This window comes from Spea bombifrons, chromosome 1 (assembly GCF_027358695.1).
Source record: "Spea bombifrons isolate aSpeBom1 chromosome 1, aSpeBom1.2.pri, whole genome shotgun sequence".
Lineage (NCBI taxonomy): Eukaryota > Metazoa > Chordata > Amphibia > Anura > Pelobatidae > Spea > Spea bombifrons.
Genome location: NC_071087.1, coordinates 122,270,998 through 122,289,825, shown reverse-complemented (window position 1 = coordinate 122,289,825; position 18,828 = coordinate 122,270,998). Strand labels below are relative to the sequence as shown.

Sequence of the window (18,828 nt, the reverse complement as noted above, 5' to 3'; positions counted from 1 at the left end):
AATTAACTAGATTCAGCCTCTGGATTTAGAAGTCCCCATGAGCATATGTAAAGGCTCTAAAATGGTAGCGGAGAAAGCAATTTAGTCAGCTCACCTGTGGCTTGTGTTATACTTCTCTTGATGATCCAAGTCAAGCCAGGCTTTGGACTTGAACCTACACCAGATTTCCCAACTTAAACTGTACCACCTACTAACAAAATATGGTGATGGAATTAAGTGTATATATATATATATATATATATATATATATATATATATATATATATATAGATACATATATAAATTAAACAGTGTTGACAAAGGTATCTGACTTTTTATAATTGACAATGATTTCATATATTTAAAATTAGAAACGCAAACCCTGGAATGCAGTCTAAAATAAAGAATGAAGGCTGTATGTTGTGTACTTAAAAATGTACCTAAAATGTGTCCTAAGGATCTTCTTTTCATTTCTTTACATTTTTCATAACTGCAGAAATATGTCTCCTCATGGAGCTTGAGTAGTTACATACTTTTAACTCTCGCATTTGTTAGTTCTATGGGAAACTTTATCTGCAAAAAAGGAGTTTTATTAGTAGTTGAGAAAGTGTGAGTCTCAACTACTAAAGGTTTGATTTTCTAAAGCAAAACATACTAGGTCCCCTAATTTCAGGTCCATTTGGCATTGATAGATGGGCTAGATCTAGCTCTAAACTTAGGCTGTTCATAAGAAAAAATGATTATTTTCTGCTGCTGCTTACTGACCCATGGATGCTTTGCCTCTTTGATAAAGAAATAATAATAATAATCTCACTGATGACATTTCAATTTTTAAGATTACACTTTGTTCACAATATGGTACGTTTTTGGTGCAATGAAATGAATCCCAATCTCCCTTATAGTGCTCCAGTACAGCCAACATTGCCTTCACCCACTGGCTCTGAACTGCAGTACATCCTACCTAGTAATATATTCTGTTACAATTAATAATCTAGGTACCCAACATTAATCTCCTTCCAACAGTTATATATTCTTTTATCAGGGGAACTTCAAAAATGAAGCACAAAAAAACCTGCCTTTCATGGCTTAAATACAGATATTGTAGACTGTTGCCAAAACGGCTAGTCTAACATGCAGGCTGATTCTCTTGGCTTTATGTAAACATTTGGCTGTCAGACTTTCCCAGCCCAACTGTGAGTAAATTATAAATCAATAGCAGCTCTTTGTTTTACAATAAGATGCTTAAATGAAGCAAGAGATATTAAAGGCAAACATAATTTCAAGATCAATAAATAACGTTTACATGTTTGTTATCCATATATAAAATTAGGTCTAAGGTAAAAAAAAAAACAGTTTTCATTAAAAGGACAAATTACTTGGTCCGCAAACTGCAACCAACAGGAAATGTTTGATTGAAGTTATTCCCCATTGATTTTATGAGTATGAGTGTCCAGTTAACAGCATTGTAATTAACCTAGAGTAAAAGTGAACAGATTAAATCAGGTTTCAATGGGGCTAGTTCAGGGTGATGAGATAATCTGTCCATATTCAATCCCTTACATGCAGTAAATGCCAGATAATATGCTGCAGGCTAGCACACAATGTTTGAGGCTGGTTGCGAAAGAAAAAACTGGTGATAGTGTTTCATGAAAGATAGGCGCATTATAATTCTGTAGTATAAAAGGCAAAGGTTATAATAAATAGATGTACTCTATAGATGGCTAAATTGAAAAATTTACATAAATCTACATATGCGGTCACACTACTGACAAACAGAATGCATGGTGTAACATTGTGTTAAGAGATAAACTATGAGAAGATCAATTTATTTGAAAAAAAATGGTACCTGTTTGTTACAATACATAGTTTTGTTTAGCTATAAATCACAATGATTTTTGAAAAATACTTTGATATATTTTGTGTTGTACATTTTGCATTCAACAGGATCTGACAGATATTTTCTCTACTGAAATCTAAACATAACTTGTTTTCAAAGTTAACAGAAGTTATAGACACTGGTAGCTTTTTTAATTTGGGATTTTTATTAAAAGATGTGTAGGTACAAGAAGGTCCAGCACTATGTGCTGACACCCACCCACATACACATGCTAACATCAAATACTAACACTTATTCACTCTAACAGTATATAGTAACATATATTCACATGGTAACATCATATGCTCACAAACACTAACACCTTTCAGTAACACATATTATATATACAATGTATATATATACCGTATTAGCTCGAATATAAGTCTTTAAAGTGGGGGTGCGGGCTATATTCGGGGTCTAGCACCCGACGCCCGGGACATGCAGTTCCGGGCAGGCAGCAGGGGACCTGCATCCTACTCTTTGATACGCTCAGACAGCCTCCCCTGCCGTCACGGGAGGTTGTCTAAGCGCATCGTGCAGACGTTCACTGGCAGCGGCGATGTGCGTAAACAACCTCCGCTGCCGGCACGTCTGCTCGGTGTGCTTTAACAATCTCCCTTGCCGGGAATTCCCACGGGGTCCCGGCAAGGGAGATTGTTAAAGCACATCGTGCAGACGTGCCGGCAGTGAAGGTTGTTTACGCTCGCCGGTGAACGTCTGCGCGGTAAGCTTTAACAATCCTCCTTACCAGTCCGGAGTTCCGGGTGTCTTGCGGGGCCGGCGGGGGAAATCTATTCTACGCAGAACGGAAGTTGTATACCGCTCTGCGTAGAATAGATGTCCCCGCCGGCCCCGCAAGACACCCGAGACTCTGGGAGTCTGCACTGGTAAGTCTAGGGGAGGGGGGCACATCACGGGGGGGGACACAGAGTGGCAGAATATCTCGGGGGGGGCACAGAGTGGCAGCATGTCTCGGGGGGGCACAGAGTGGCAGCATGTCTCGGGGGCGGGCAGAGTGGCAGCATGTCTCGGGGGCGGGCAGAGTGGCAGCATGTCTCGGGGGGCAGAGTGGCAGCATATCTATTACACTTTAAATTACATTTTTTCTTTAAAAAAACACCTAACTTTTAGGGTGCAGACTATACTCGGGTGTGGCCTATACTCGAGCCAATACGGTATATATATATATCTATCTATATATATATATATATATATATATATATATATATATATATATACACTGACTCGAGCACTTTACATACACACATACACACTTACTCTAACAATAGAGTACAGTACACACACACATACACATACACACATACACTATTCCCCCTCCTACTATGGGCAGACCCAGAGCCTGACCTTGACCTACCTAACACACAGGTACCTAGACACTCAACACACATGCATACACACTAATCCACACATCCAGACACTAACACTACCAGACACACTAGCACACGCACTAACAAACACACCTAGACACTTACACTATCATGCCCAGACACACTAACACAACCAGACACAATAAAACACATGTGCACAGACACTCCCACTAACACACCAAGAGACTCAAACTAAGACAACCAGACACTCACACTGACACACATGTACACAGACACAGCTAGACACACTAAAATACCCAGTCACACACACACACACTAACACATATACACTTAAACTAGATACCCAGACACACAGTAATGTACCAAATACACACACACATAAACTTACACACAGACACACACACCTTCATACCTAGACATACACATTTACACTAACACATCCAGACACACACTAACATGTACAATAGATCATTGCACCTATAATACTTTTGTTCTTTATGTAAAAAATGTGTAAGTCTGGAAAAGTAGAATGTATGAAAACTAAGTATAACTTCACATGTACTGCTAAAGAAGGAGAAAGGATTGAGAATAATCCCCAAAGCATTGCCTGCTTGTTACGGCTCATTTACTGGAAAATGTTTGGCTTGTAATGTACAGAGATTGAATTCTGTAAATATGCCAATGCTGTGTTGGCATGTTTGCAAATTTGTTGTTTGTTTAATTATTATTTCCATTAATAATAATCGTATGTGTGCAGTATTAACATTTGGGAAATGTTAGCTGTTGGGCAAATGGCATATTACCAATTTGTATATATCAGAACGTATTTCTTAAATGTTCTTGATAAATCACATATTCCCATCTTGAACTAAGCAGTGCTTTTGGAATATAATCTACAATCTATACTTGATTTTCTTGGTCTCTTTGGGTTGGTATACAATGTTTGGTGACATTAACAGGTAGGACTGAGGCTTAAGCCGAATATCTTAGTTGTTTTTTTCTGGAGCACTAGCAGGAAGCCAAGTATCAACATCACTATCTCTGACTAGACTCATTCTGGGGTCTGGTTTTGTCTCAGCTTGGTTTATTTCTCATTATGCTTGGTTTTTCACCTTGCTTTTAACAACCTTGCTTACTGAAAGGTCTCACAATATAAAATGAGTTCTAAATTAGTAGAATTTAAGAGGGTCATAGATAAGTGAAACAGCCTTGCAGCAGAAGTGGAAGAGGCTTATATAGTGAGGAAATTTAAACATGCATGGGATAGGCATAAAACGAACCTAAGTGGACACCAAGGACTGATTATTATTAAAAAAATTTTATTATCTTTTATTTATATAGAACCATTTACGCAGCACTTCTTACAATACATATATCCAAGGGGTATGTTAAGACTAGATTTGATAGACTACGACAAACCTATACATAAGGTGGAAAGGGCCCTGCTTGCAAGCTTACAATCTTGAGGGAGTGGGGTGAGGACAAACATAAGGCACAGAGAAAGGTTGAGAGGTAGTGTGGTGGTTGTATCAGTGAAAGGGAAGTTCTAGCAACTAAGATGGCATGCTTCTCTGAAGAAGTGGGTTTTAAAACCATGCAAACCCTAAGAGTGTTGTAATAGTCAAAGACTGATAAGGGAATGAACCAGAGTTTTGTGGATGCTTGGGTGAGGAATGGGCAGATGCGAGAGATGTTTCTAGGTGCAAAAATTAGCAGATCTTATCTTCTGTTCAAAATCTTTCTAATTGCCTTCAACATATTTCAAAATATAAACGTTAATTTAAAAGGTTTGCTGCCAGTGGTGACTGCATACATTAATTGAAAGGACCATCCCGCCTAATTTTCCTTTATGGAAGGGCCAATCATGTTGATTGTCACAGTGCCCTTTGGGAATTAACTGTGAAATAGCTTCAGTGCCAGTGCTGAACGTTAACCAACATGTATTTGTTACCTTTATCTATTTCCCTGTAAATGTAGACAAGTCCCATTCCTTATTGTTTTCCATGTGCTAAGATAAATAGTTTATTATGGCAGATTTGTAATTATTGCAGCTAACAAATTAGAAGGAGTAGGAGGCTTGAATGTGTTCCAGCTTTAATGGGACAAATATGTAAGTTTTGCTGCAAACATTAGCAAATTAATATTTGAAGCTATTTAACATTTTCATCATTCTTATTCAGTAGCTATACCAGAAGGGATTTGGATTTATAATATTCCTTTTTATGATGTTTAAATGATTCAATCTTTTGTTACAAATGCAAGGAGGAAGGAATTGTGTTAATATGGTATAAAAAATAAGTTACCTTTTTTGATCAGGATTGAACATAATGAATAGAACAGGGAGCATTTTACTGAAACATTTCAATATTTTACGCTTCGGAAAAAAAATGTTTGACATACCAATGTTCCCAGACTTCTAAAAAATAACATTAATAATTTAATATTGCATAATAATATAAAACATTTATTTTTTAATATAATTAAATTATAAAGGGGGAGCAAAACTTTATACACACTCATTCTACTGAATCTACATTTTTTTTACTTATTGTCTTTTGAAGGGTTCCCTTAGAGTCCTTAAACCTAAAAGAAAAGTATTTCAATAGTAACTTGGTCTTGTGCCTTAGTAAAAAATGTATAAAAATGGGTATTTAACATTGTTACAGTCAATAACAATATAAAATCCCTATAATCCATTTTTTAATACCAGCCTTAAGTAATATATCAATGGTTTAATGTGGGAGGAATTAATTGTCTAAATTACAGGAGACAAATACCCTGTGCAGATTTTGCTTCTTTGACTGTTATGCATTGGCGTAATATAAATATAATTTTTTGGAAAATGTCCCCAGAATATCCCATATAGTGATTGAAACACATCTGTAGACAATATTGTAAAATCTATAGTCGGTACCACTGCTACCACAGGTAGCATTGATTCAGCAGGATAGAACTGAACCTTCATCCTTCTCTGTATGGTACATGATAAATTTATTTTGTCCATGACAATTATTGCTATTACATTTGTTACAAACTTATATGATCATTTTCCCTGGCCTTTGGCCCCGAATGACGTTACGTAAAAGCAAAATTTATTAACATTGAACTTGGAAATGTGATTCTTCTGTATTCTATTTTGTGCGTTGCTGCGCTTTCTATTTTAATGTGATGGTAATATGATACAAAATAAATCAATAATTGACGCAGATGAACATTTTGCTTTATATGATTCTCTGTCTGGCTCTCTGTCCACAATAACGTAAATGCAATCAACGTTCATCTTCGAGATACATTGTCGCAATGTGATTTTAATTCCTGGCTGTGTGCCCAGTTAATTAAACTAACGATTTATACGGTATCAGCATTCAGTTTGGAAGAATTTATTTAAATGTTAATGCTGCATCTTCTGCATTTTTCACTGTCCAAGATAACTGCAGGGTCTCTCAGTATTAAAGAAATCACCATTGGCCGTAAAGAGGCTTGCATAAGATGATATGCAATACGAACAGAATCAGTAAAAAACATATAGACTGTGAAATTGTGTTTTGCTCATTTGAATTGTAAAAATATGGAAAAAATATGAAACAAATATTATATTAACTTTAGCAACACTAACGTAAGACAGCTCCTATGTTCTGTAAATAATGTAATGTTGATTAAAATAATTGTGATTATTTGTATAAAGGCACACACTTGGTGTGTTAAGGAGGCAATGTGGTACCATATAAATAATTTCATAGTTGAAGAAACATGTCTGTCCATCTACATTAGTTCACACTTTCCTAAATAATACAAGTTCTGGCTAGGTATCTTCATATAAGCATAGATAGATCAGTCACAGCTCTGTCCTCCTTCAAGTATATCAACTAGTGGTAATGATATGGATACACCTGTATGCAAAATCTGTAATGTTTGGGAAATTTTAAAAAGGTTAACAATATACAGTCAGATGATTATTTCCACAACTGAAATTAAGGCATGAAAAATTCACAATAAAAAAAAAAATTATATAAATAAATTAAAAAAGGTCTACCAGTCACAAGTTACCCATATGGTCAAGGAAATATCTCCATAATATGTTGTGAAGCAAGTAATCTGCTTTGGCGTGGATGGGATCCATATTTATTAACATTATAGTTTGATAAGAAAACAGTGTCAAAACATATTACAATGGCAACAATATCAGTTGTTTTAGCACACATATATAGAATATCTACAGAGAAGATCTATATCAATACTTTAAGCACTGGACTATGGGTGGAAATGTGACTATGTATCTATGTGTATGGAATCACAAAAACAGGCTCTATAGAGGCCTAGGAAATAGTTGTGGCTTCGTTATCAGCCACAGAAAAACATAATTTGAGTTACTGGTTTTTAGAAGTGTGATACATTTTAAAGGACCAACACACACACACACACACATATATATATATATAATTAAATCTAAAGCCACACAAACCTATAAGACCCTTAAAGTCCTTTCTTCAGCTTTAATGAATTCTGAATTTACTAAACATCCCTTTTAACCCCATATATGTTTGAAAGAAGGAAATGATGTGATGCAGACCATGGTACAATAAACACAGCGGAACTGATGGCCTGGATTTATATTTTTTTACAGAGTCAGTGACAGAGTCTGACCCCTGATCCCCAGCTATTTGAATAGCTTTTAACTGAGCAACGCTGCTTAGTTACTCTCTAGGCAGCTGCTTTCTAACACGGGTCAGGCAATAGCACCAGGGTTAGTGTTTGAATGCTCTAGTTATTTTTCTCTTTATGGCTGTATACACTGTACATAGAAATTATGTCCAAAGGCTTTATCCGCTTTATTTGTTTCATTGTAGTGAACCGCGAAAAAACATGAATAAAACAATAACTAAATGATCATCAGATATCTAGTATCAAACCTAGAAAGCTTGCGCGCTTACCTACATTAATAATAAAGCAAAGTTATATAACAGTCAATGAGTGTATATATACATATTTTATACCACATTCTCCTATTAGAATGTTGAAATGTTTAATTTAAATGTTGATTAAAGAATAATACAACACCTGCAAGGATAAATGATTCAGGTATTTGCCTGTGGACTAAACAATCACTCCTGTTTTAATATGGCCCTGTTTTTTTAGCTGCTGCAATGCATTTACCTCATGAGTTTATCTGCCAGTATGTGTAAGAAGGGGATATTCTCAACTGATATCCGTAGTTTCTTCAGATTTTAAGTTTACTGAGCCAAAGTTTCTGCAAAATAAATATCAAAATTTAATTGGGAAAAATGCTCCTGAATCTGATGAAACAGGCTGTTCCAGAATGTATTTTGGAGGGTATATGTCATCAGAATTTACCATAATCATATTTAGATTTTCACAAATGACTTGGCTAACGATATATTCTAGAAAAGTTAACATTATAACTAGATATTTTTTAATCAAAACAGCATTTGATTGTTGCACGGCCTACATCAGGTCTGGTCAGCATTTGTCCTTTTTTATTTAAATCCAAAAATAGCTGGAGTACAATATGAAGGTAAAAGCTCCTGGCTTTTGGGGGGAAAGATAGTCTTGTCAAGAATGGGGTTAAGAGGTCGGGAAATATTTTGTCTGAAGCTCGCCTAAATTATTTTCCAATTAAGAGCATATCTCTGTAACTAATTTGAACAATGAAATTAAGTAACCAAAAGGAAAATCGACATGGATTAGGAATATTTGTTCACATTTTTCCTGTGTGTTGCTTTTTATTCAGTATATCGCTACATCAACAGGAATATCTTTAATTTCAAGGCATTATCTCCTAAGCACCTTGCAACAAATAAAAACATTTACAACGGTTACTAAATCTTGTCAATCACTACATCAGATGCGAGGAGCATTAGACGTAACTCAATTAGGGCACATCCTAAAATAGACTCCTTACTGCTTTATCACCTCTGTTCCCTCATCTTTGTTTAGTATTTTATGGAAAAACACGCTGTAGGTCTTGCTTTATGAGACATGAATACGGGAAACAACTCACCCATATCCCACAGAACTTACTTTAACAATGTTGTAGACAGTGTTGTAGATAGAAGTTGTTCCACCTGTTCTGGTGAGTTTACCACATCTGTAACTAAATGTAGCATTGAATAGCCAGATCATACCCAGAAATATTTCTTTAATAAAAGCTTCAACACATTACATGATCAACAATATGCAGCTAGTTGAGAATCACAGGGTTATCATTAACAACTTAATGAAGGAGAAACAATGACATAAGGAAGATGTTTTTTTTCTCCCTCTATAAGGGTTTATCATGAACCAAGAATGGTAAACCTTGAAGGTCATATATATATATATATATATATATATATATATATATATATACACCCATTATTTAAATGATATGCCAAAACTTTTTTATTTTTAACATCTCACTTCAATCTCTCCCGACCTCTCCCTCTTCTCACCCCATCACCTCTCTCTTTCCCCTTCAGCCCCTCACAGTGACTGCCTCCTCCATCGCCTTTCCCATCTTCTACAATCATGTTTAGATAAAACAACAAGGAAAAGCAGAAATGTGTTTTTAAATTATTTTATGTAAACATATAATGCTTGTGAAGACCATAATGTTATCTACAATGTCCGGGGTCCATTTGATCTAGAATCAGTCCTGCAGCCCAACTTGAAACACAATGCCCATAAGACCGATTGGGAATGTAAAAACAGTGGAAAATAATAAAAAAATGAACCCCCCAACTATTTCAGGCACTCAGGATGGTGTAGGAAAAAGAATAATGTATATGCAGGGATTTCACACTTTTCCAATTAGGAGGCAGCATAAAAGGTTATGTGCTTTTCCTAATGTAAATTGCTAGTCTGGAGATTTTGAAGAACCAAAGCCAAGCCTTAATTACCATCACCGCTTTTCTCTTTAGATCAGGATAAGAAGGTACCAGACCTGGAAAGAAGCATTATATAAGAACATTAACATTTAGTATCAGGGCATACCAGATATTACTGGGATAAGAGTCTCTGAATAATGTCTGACAGCTATATCTGTCTTGCTGTATCAATCCATAAATTATTTTTAATTAAAGCAAGGGTACGTTTCAACTCTAAGAAGTATTGATTGCATCAACAGGGAAATGAAATGCCAATTGAACGCATAACAACCCAACTTTATTAACTAAGTATAAATATCACTGAACTGTAAATACAGACGGATATTCCATTTTATATTTTCTAATTATAACTGAATAATCAATATGGTGTAACCTTTTGTCTGCAGGAAGAATGTTTTCTCACTAAGGAAACATCTACAAAAATATGTGAAGTTACACATTTTGGTTAACATATATTATTTATGCCTAGTTCCTCATCTGGAGAAATATATTTTGGTTCTTCACATGTAGCGTTGTGTACTCTATCGGCAGATGACAATATTTGATTAACCTGAGGCCTGGTTACACAAGATAGGAGAGGGTAGTAGAATCTGGTAGGTTGCAAGAGGGTAATGTAAAAGTCCATGTAAATAACCCATTAGATAAACTGCCAAAGGAAAATGTCTTAATCAGTCAAGCCTGGCATCTTCTTAATGCTGTCACCTGTACGGTATGTGTTTGGTACAGCAGTTCCCTGTCTTATTCAGTGATTAATAGCTTTGCAGGTTTACGGTTGGTGATATGGTGATAGAGTGTGTTGAGTGGCTGATGTTCTTGCTACATCGTTCATTCGTTATCTGTCATGAAGAAATAATAATAATATAATAATAATAATCTGATTGGTCGCAGGAATAGCCATCCATCTACCTGCTGGGGTAGGTCTTCAGTCCTTACACTTAAATGACAAATCTAATGCATTTTCAACACATACTAAACAACACATCATTTTCTTCTTAATATTCTGTCTCTTACTTTACTTGTAACATATTTTTATAGCAAACTCTATGTCTTATTTTTGATCCTCTGCCTGGAAAAATAGCAAAAACGAAGTCTTTGCAATTTACATTTTAAATCTAGGCCCTTATCATATTACATGAATTTATGGCAATCTTTATTTATATGTTAGTAATTTGATAAGCCACACATTTCATTTAAATGTGGCATTTAGAAGGGTGGAGCGGTTTTATAAAATATAACCACAGTGTAATATTTCCAAGTGCCTTTGTTTTATTCTTACTTCTTGTTTGTGAGTCTTACCATCCCACCCAGTCCAGGGGGACCTCTAAGATTCATAGCTCTATGTGCCAGGTGTACATCTTGTGTGGCCATCTTTATCTTGGAAACTCAATGAATACGTAACTTGCAAACATGGCTATTTGTGCAACCCCCCCCCCCCAAAAAAAAACCCAAAGTAAAACATCACATTTATTAAGATTAAAAATTATATGTTGAAACTTGGCTAATCATCTCCTTTAATACAGCTTAAAGGTGACCTCTTTTCTAACCTTACTACAGATTGACCCTTTGAAAATCAGCTTCTGTTCTGTAACTAGATATTTTTCCAAAATGATTGCATAATTTATGTATGAAAAATACCTTAAATTCTATAGAATATAAGATTATCAGATAGACAGACTATCCTTGTTTGGCTAGAGTTCTGGCTACTGACTTAACTAAAACCTGGGTATTCCACAGCAGTGCAACATTAGATGTAGAAATACCCCTCGAAACTCTTATTTACTGGTTTTATTCAGCTTTATGGGAAACTCTGCTCCTCTTCTTCCTCCTGCTGCTGATTTCTTCTCATGCTGTTGGTTCTCATGGCCAATAGCAGGGATATGGTTTGCTATCCACCAAACATAGTTTAACACATCTAATAAATTATATTTTAAAACTGGGTGGGCTGTGTGGGAGCCATTCTGATTAATGTTGAAAATCTGCAAATACACTTTGCCACAAAACACAGCAGATGTTTCTATTATTAAAACTCTCATTTTACAATTACAATTTGATTTTTCCAATGGGAAACACATTAGGAGATTTTCAGGTGTGTGGTAAACACTGCAGATGCCCTTCTGTTATACACTGATCCTAACCATTTACGTAGACGCATATTTTTCATTTGAAATGCATGATTCTTGTTAACGTAAACACAAGCAGATATTATTGAAATACAGATAATAAAATTATATATACGTATTTTTCCATGTTTGAGTTAGAGCTCCAGTGTGAAATTAAAAGTTAATTCACTAATTATTATTGTTGTTATTATTATCTTTTATTTATACAGCGCCAACAATTTACGCATACAATACATATATTCAAGGGGTATGACATGACAAGCACTAGTATTCCTAGTGTTTTATAAATTTGTATCTTAAAAAGTATGCATACTGTAAAAAGAGAAAACATGGAAAAATAAATCTAAAAGCTATGTATTTATATTGATAAACACCTGATGTCAAACCTTCTTTCATCAGCGTTAACATTATAGGGAGATCTGATATCTTTTCCTATACCTTTCTCTTCTCTTGTGTCATTCTTGAGGGGTACAATCCAAGCCACTGAAAAAACCCCTATGGTGAATGTGGCCCTCCGGTCTTAAGTGGCCAAAAGGCTTCTTGGTGTAACAGTTAATGCTTTGAAGCTCACCTTAATGACATCTGCTACTAATGTCCTCTTGTATTTATGGCCTATGTTAATATTACTAGGCATATAAAAAACATTTGTTTTTATAGCCCTGTGCCATGAAATGTTGTAAGATGAAAACCATTTAATTGCCAGTTATTCGATTGTCTCCTTCATTGACAAGCAGGAGACATTTTGCCAATAATATAGGTTTAGCGCAAACTACTTTCTGTATCCAGTATTTATCTTTTCACTCGCATGGAACATTACCAATCATTTTGGAAACAAATTGATTATCCATGTTCCTGTTACATTGCTTTGTAGACTTTTTTTTTAGATTTATCAAAAGAATTTTTAAAATGATTCCAAAAGACAGATGGTTTATTTAGGACAGAAAAGCAGACCAGTGTGACCTCTTTGTGAAATAATGTTCCTTATTCTTTTATCTGTGCTCCACATCTTGTCTTAATAAAACAGCTGCTCAAAGTGCCGGACTAAAGGGAACGCATGCTTGTCTAATATATTATTAGAGCTTTTTCTGTAGTAGATGTAATGTGTTGACTTTTTGGTACCCTTAGGCATGGATTTTAGAAAATCAACTTTATCTTCTATTTTGCTGCAAGATGTTCTTAGAACAGACTGAGATATTGCCACTATTCTTTTAGTGTTTTGTGTCTTGCATTTGCTACATATCTTTATAGTGAAGTATTATAGACGATTAAATATTCAGTTTACAGAAATGCTCTTATAACTTGATGGTAGTCAAGATTGCCATTTTTGACTCAGAATATGCTAAACAAGAAGTAAAAATGTTTAATTGCATCTTTTTCTTTTGCTCTTGTGTTAAACAATTTCAGCTTATTTAAAAACATAATCATTTAACTATTTTTAAAAAATCCAATGCAAACTACACGTGGCACAACTTTATTACTTTATCTATTACCAAGCATTTGGTCTTTAGAAGAATTAAATACGTTTGAACTTTGCAGCCAAATAGGCTTTATTTTTCCATATGGAAGTAATGAAGTTTACAAATTGGAGATTCTTGTGGTCTTTCAATAAGTAAACTAACATTTTAAGATATAGCCAAGATTCTAAGATTTTAAGATTATAGCCAACCTACACACAATGCATAAATGGGGCGTGTAAGATATTTATTGTTTCTGAAAACCATGACCAATTTTGTCAAATTGACTCTGAAACTCCATCCCTGTCCATTCATCTATACGGATTCAATGAGCTAAACACAAGTTTTTCTTAGCACAGCTCTAGAAAGGTGTTACATAAAGCTTGCCGGTGTCGTTGTCATAAAATCAATGGAAGAAGCATAATCAGAAGTAACTCGCAGATGAACTTTCATGCTCAGTTAAACTAGAGAAACATATTATTTTAAACAAAAGCCAATTTGCTTTCCATGGAGAGTTTGCTCATGGCTTGTCCTAATAGGAAACGACTGCAGATCAATGTTTTTAAATGAAAAAGTTCTCTTTTGCTGTAACTAGGTTCCTAGCATTGTTCTTTGAAGATTAGTATTAGTCTTGGAGACTTTCGAGAAATGTATTTGTTTCATTTCGGAAAGTCTGTTACACAATCACATTTACAGTTGTATGGGTACACATTGTTTCAGTTTTTCTTATTTATTTTTGTTGGTCATAAGATATTACATTTTTTTGTTTTCCTGCTTTGGACAATTTTAGATTCATTATATTACATTTACCTGTTTCTGTTTAGGGATTGAATAAATAATTTGTTACAAATAATATATTTTAAAGATAAGGGCGAAATAACTATATAAATTTGAACACAAAACATTACCGTATTAGCCCGAATATAGGCCGCACTTTTTCCGTCTTTAATGTGGGGGTGCGGCCTATATTCGGGGTCTAGCGCCCGACGCCCGGGACATGCAGGGTTAGGAATTCCCACGGGGGGAGTCCCGGCAAGGGAGATTTTAAAGCACATCTTGCCGACGCGCCGGTAGCGGAGGTCGTTCACGCTCATCGCCGCTGCCGGTGAACGTCTGCGCGAACAATCTTCCGTGCCGGTACTTCCCACGGCGGAAGTGCCGGCACTGGAAGTTGAATACGCGTTATGCGTAGATGACCCCCGCCGGCCCCGCAAGACCCCGTGGAGTCTGCACCGGTAAGTCTGGTGGGGGGGGACATCTTGGGGACAGAGTGGCAGCATATCTTGGGGAGGTAGAGTGGCAGCATATCTCGGGGGGGTAGAGTGGCATATCTCGGGGGGGTAGAGTGGCATATCTCGGGGGGGATAGAGTGGCAGCATATCTCAGGAGGGTAGAGTGGCAGCATATCTCAGAGGGGGGATAGAGTGGCAGCATATCTCGGGGGGGTACATCTTCGGGACAGAGTGGCAGCATATCTCTGGGGGGGCAGAAACTTTTTTTTTTAAAAAAGCACCTAACTTTTAGGGTGCGGCCTATATCCGAGCCAATACGGTATTTATCTTAAAATCAACTTAGGCTTGACCAGCACCAGATGGGCCAACCCTTGCTGGGGCCAGTCTGGAAGCCTCCTTTATATGGTCAGTCGCTACATAAATGTATGGCTGGCTTAGGCGGTATATGACATAGTATAACAGGACCATGTACAGTATGTTTGAAGTATCAAGATCCTGAGAGGGAGTGGATGGTAATGGAGGATGTGTGTGATTACTTCTTCAGTGCTGGAGTGCAAAATTTCTATCGCCCATTAAGATTTATCACTGATGAAGTGTAAGGTAATACAACAGCAGCTGCAGAAATTGTATATAAAATAGTTTAGAAATATTGGCTTGTAAACTCATATTAAATTTACAGAAAGGGGTGCACAACTGAAAAACCATAAAAGGCATATACATTCAGATTCTTGGGTTGCTGCGAGAATAATGACCAATGACACAAAACAAAGCAAAAATTCAGCGCATATTCAGCGAATACTACTAAAAAAATTTTGTGAACATAAAACATTTGTTGGCCTATGACTCCACAAATATATGCCTCACAATAAAGGCACTATGACATTTTGGCTGGTCGTTAATTATTCCCATAGCTAGTTTTAATTCCCATTGTGGGCCAGGGATTGCTTGATCCACCCAGGGTTCATTGATCCACTAGCTTCCCACAGTACTCTTGTGTTTTGATATTAAGTAAGAGGTGAGTTCCTTCCAAATCTCACCTTCCTAGACAGTTCACAATACAGTATACATTGACCTTACCAGGATGCCATTTAATGCAAAACTGCGAACCATGGATAAATGAATTATAACAAATATCTCAAAACATGGAGCATGCCGGTTGTATCAATTTGAAACGTTATTTTTTTTCTCACAGACACCGAATCATGATCAGCATGTCATTTATTAATTTACATTACTTTGTGTTTCTTAGACTCGTCGACTGTACATAGAAGCTGTAAACAATAGTAATCAAGTCCACCTGTACTGTGCATTTCTGGATTTCAGGTAAATAACCCTTACTATGGCATGACCCCGTTCCAGTATATATATATATATATATATATATATATATATATATATATATATATATATACACACACACACTATATGGACAAAAGTATTGGGACACCTGACCATTACACCAATTTTTGACATTGCATAAATATATGGACATTAATATGTAGTTGGTCTCCCCCTTTACAGCTTTAACAGCTTCCACTCTTCTGGAGAAGACTTTTCACAAGATGTCGGAGTGTTTCTGTGGGAATTTTTACCCATTCATCCAGTAGAGCAGTTATGAGGTCAGTTAAGTGCAGGCCAAGTTCTTCCACACCAAACTCATCCAGCCATGTCTTTATGGACCTTGAATTGTGCACTGGGGCACAGTCATGCTGGAATAGAAAAGGGCCTTCCTCAAACTATTCCCACAAAGTGGGAAGCATAGTGTACCAAAAGTGTCTTGGTCTGTCCGCTTCATGCGATGTGATTAAAGTCCCTGTTGGTGTAATGGTGAGGCGTCCCAATACTTTTATCCATAGTATATATATATATATATATATATATATATATAAATACAACATAATGCAATTATGACTTGAAATATGGATGTTAGGCCCTTTCACTTTTAGTGAGCTTCTAATGAATTATTGGATTCCATTCATTGAAAGGGGATATAAAAATTTACGTAAAGCAGGGACACAACAAAATAAATATACAAATATTTACAAATATATAGAATAAACCTTTAATAAATTACATTATACTCACAATACAATATTTATTGACAAAAGTTATCATAAAGATAAACCTGAGACAGGGCCCTCTTTACCTGATCTATCAGTTTGTCTTAGTCTTTCAGTTCTAGTTTTGTCATAGTTTGTCAAGTGCTGCATAAATTGTTGAAGCTGTATAAATAAAAGATGATAATAATGATAATCTAACTGGAAAACAGTTAGTCAGTGCTGAAGTATTCATCGTTCAGTTAAGTAATCCATAAATTTCCAATGCCTCTTCAGTTCTGGTTCTGGAATCTGGTCCAATGAAGGATGTGTCCGTGTTGATGGCAACCTAAACTACTCTGTGTGCCGCTGCAATCATCTTACTAATTTTGCCATTCTTATGCAAGTGGTACCAGTGGAGGTAAGAGCAATGACACTAAACAATGACAGTTCCTTAATACGTATGATCCAGTGGTAGTGATCATTGATTATCATGCTTTTACCTGTGATGATATGGGCTAATTTTTAAACATATTGTGTCATTTTTTACTTCATTAGCATGCTCTATATTAAACACGAGTTCCTATTAAGTGAGCACCGCAGACCCATTACCTTGTTAAATGCATTATGGGTACCAGTGTATTTTACCGCATGCAAACTGGTCAGTCATTCATCAGTTATTTGAGTTAGAACATAAGACTTCTGTCTATTAAACTCCTCCCCCAACTGGCAATGCTAGACACCGATTGAATTTGTCAGTATACTTCTTGTACATACTCAGTAGAAGTCCTCTTCCCATGGGAGCTGAGCTGGGAATATCAGCAATTAATCACATGTATACTATATGAACAATGATGTTAGAATATATGCAATTGGCTGCTGTTTCATTTACTTCCAAAGAAATGCTAATAAGCATGTGCAAGAAGTGTACATAATAATGGATCCTGGTTTCAGTAGAGGCAGCCAATAACCAAAGAACATATTCATAAATTAACATCCAGTAAAACACATTGTTGTCCATGCAAAAACACTAGTATGGGATTGGAATGTAACATGATTTTATTCATTTTACATCAGGTAAGTGACATGACATGAAAAGACTCATACTGCTCAAACCTATCTCTTGTCTAAAATGTTATTTATTGATATATATTAGTTAGTTAAATTAGTTAAATTGATATAACATTGTGCCAAATTGTTACGCAGTCTTTTCTGGATTCAGTGGTCAAAATTTCATGACTCAAGATGTATACGTGGTGGAAACAGTTTTGTTTGGTACTTTCTGGCTGCGCATATATTGTTTGGACTGTGTGGAAGATCAACAATGAGATTGTGAAAATCTTCTCACAAAACAAATCTCATTTTATAAAGTTATTTCCAATGATATATTTTTAAGCCCAAACTTTTGAGAAGCCACGGAAAAGTAACATAGAAATCAGCCTTTAGTTTCTTGTTAAGCTTTTTTTATAGTTATCATGACATATGATCTTTTGTAAAGCTTTTCTGCCTTTGATTTTTCAAGATTCCTCCTCAAGTAGTCTAATGAGCACTGAACTGTTATTTCTGGTGAACCAAATTTCAAGTGTCTGGTCCTCATTTCCACCTACTGTCAAATTTTAGGAGGAGGTCACCAGCTTTAAATATATTTTGTGACCCCATGGGGAAAGATTGACTGGTTTCTATGAAAATGTCAGTCATTTATGTTTATATTTATGTGGCATTCTTCCAAGCCTCAGAACAAGCTTACCAGAGTTATGTTTAAAGTATAATATGTGAGTGTTAGAAAAACACAGGGCTATCCATCAAATAGAACACCCCCGTGATTCAAAACCAGCAGGAATGTCTCTTGTTCTTGTTTAGGAATTTACAAAAAAGTGTATTCTTCGAAAATCATGGGT

The 18,828-nt window shown here is 35.9% G+C and overlaps 1 protein-coding gene across 1 annotated transcript in view; it reads left to right on the top strand.

Moving 5' to 3' along the window:
* The window catches only part of ADGRD1 (adhesion G protein-coupled receptor D1), a 168,117-nt gene that overhangs the window by 76,919 nt on the left and 72,370 nt on the right, over positions 1-18,828 (top strand). Inside the window, exons 15-16 of the mRNA XM_053471744.1 lie at positions 16,144-16,217; positions 17,228-17,351. Coding sequence (XP_053327719.1) covers positions 16,144-16,217; positions 17,228-17,351 — 198 coding nt within the window. The remainder of the gene's footprint in view (positions 1-16,143; positions 16,218-17,227; positions 17,352-18,828) is intronic.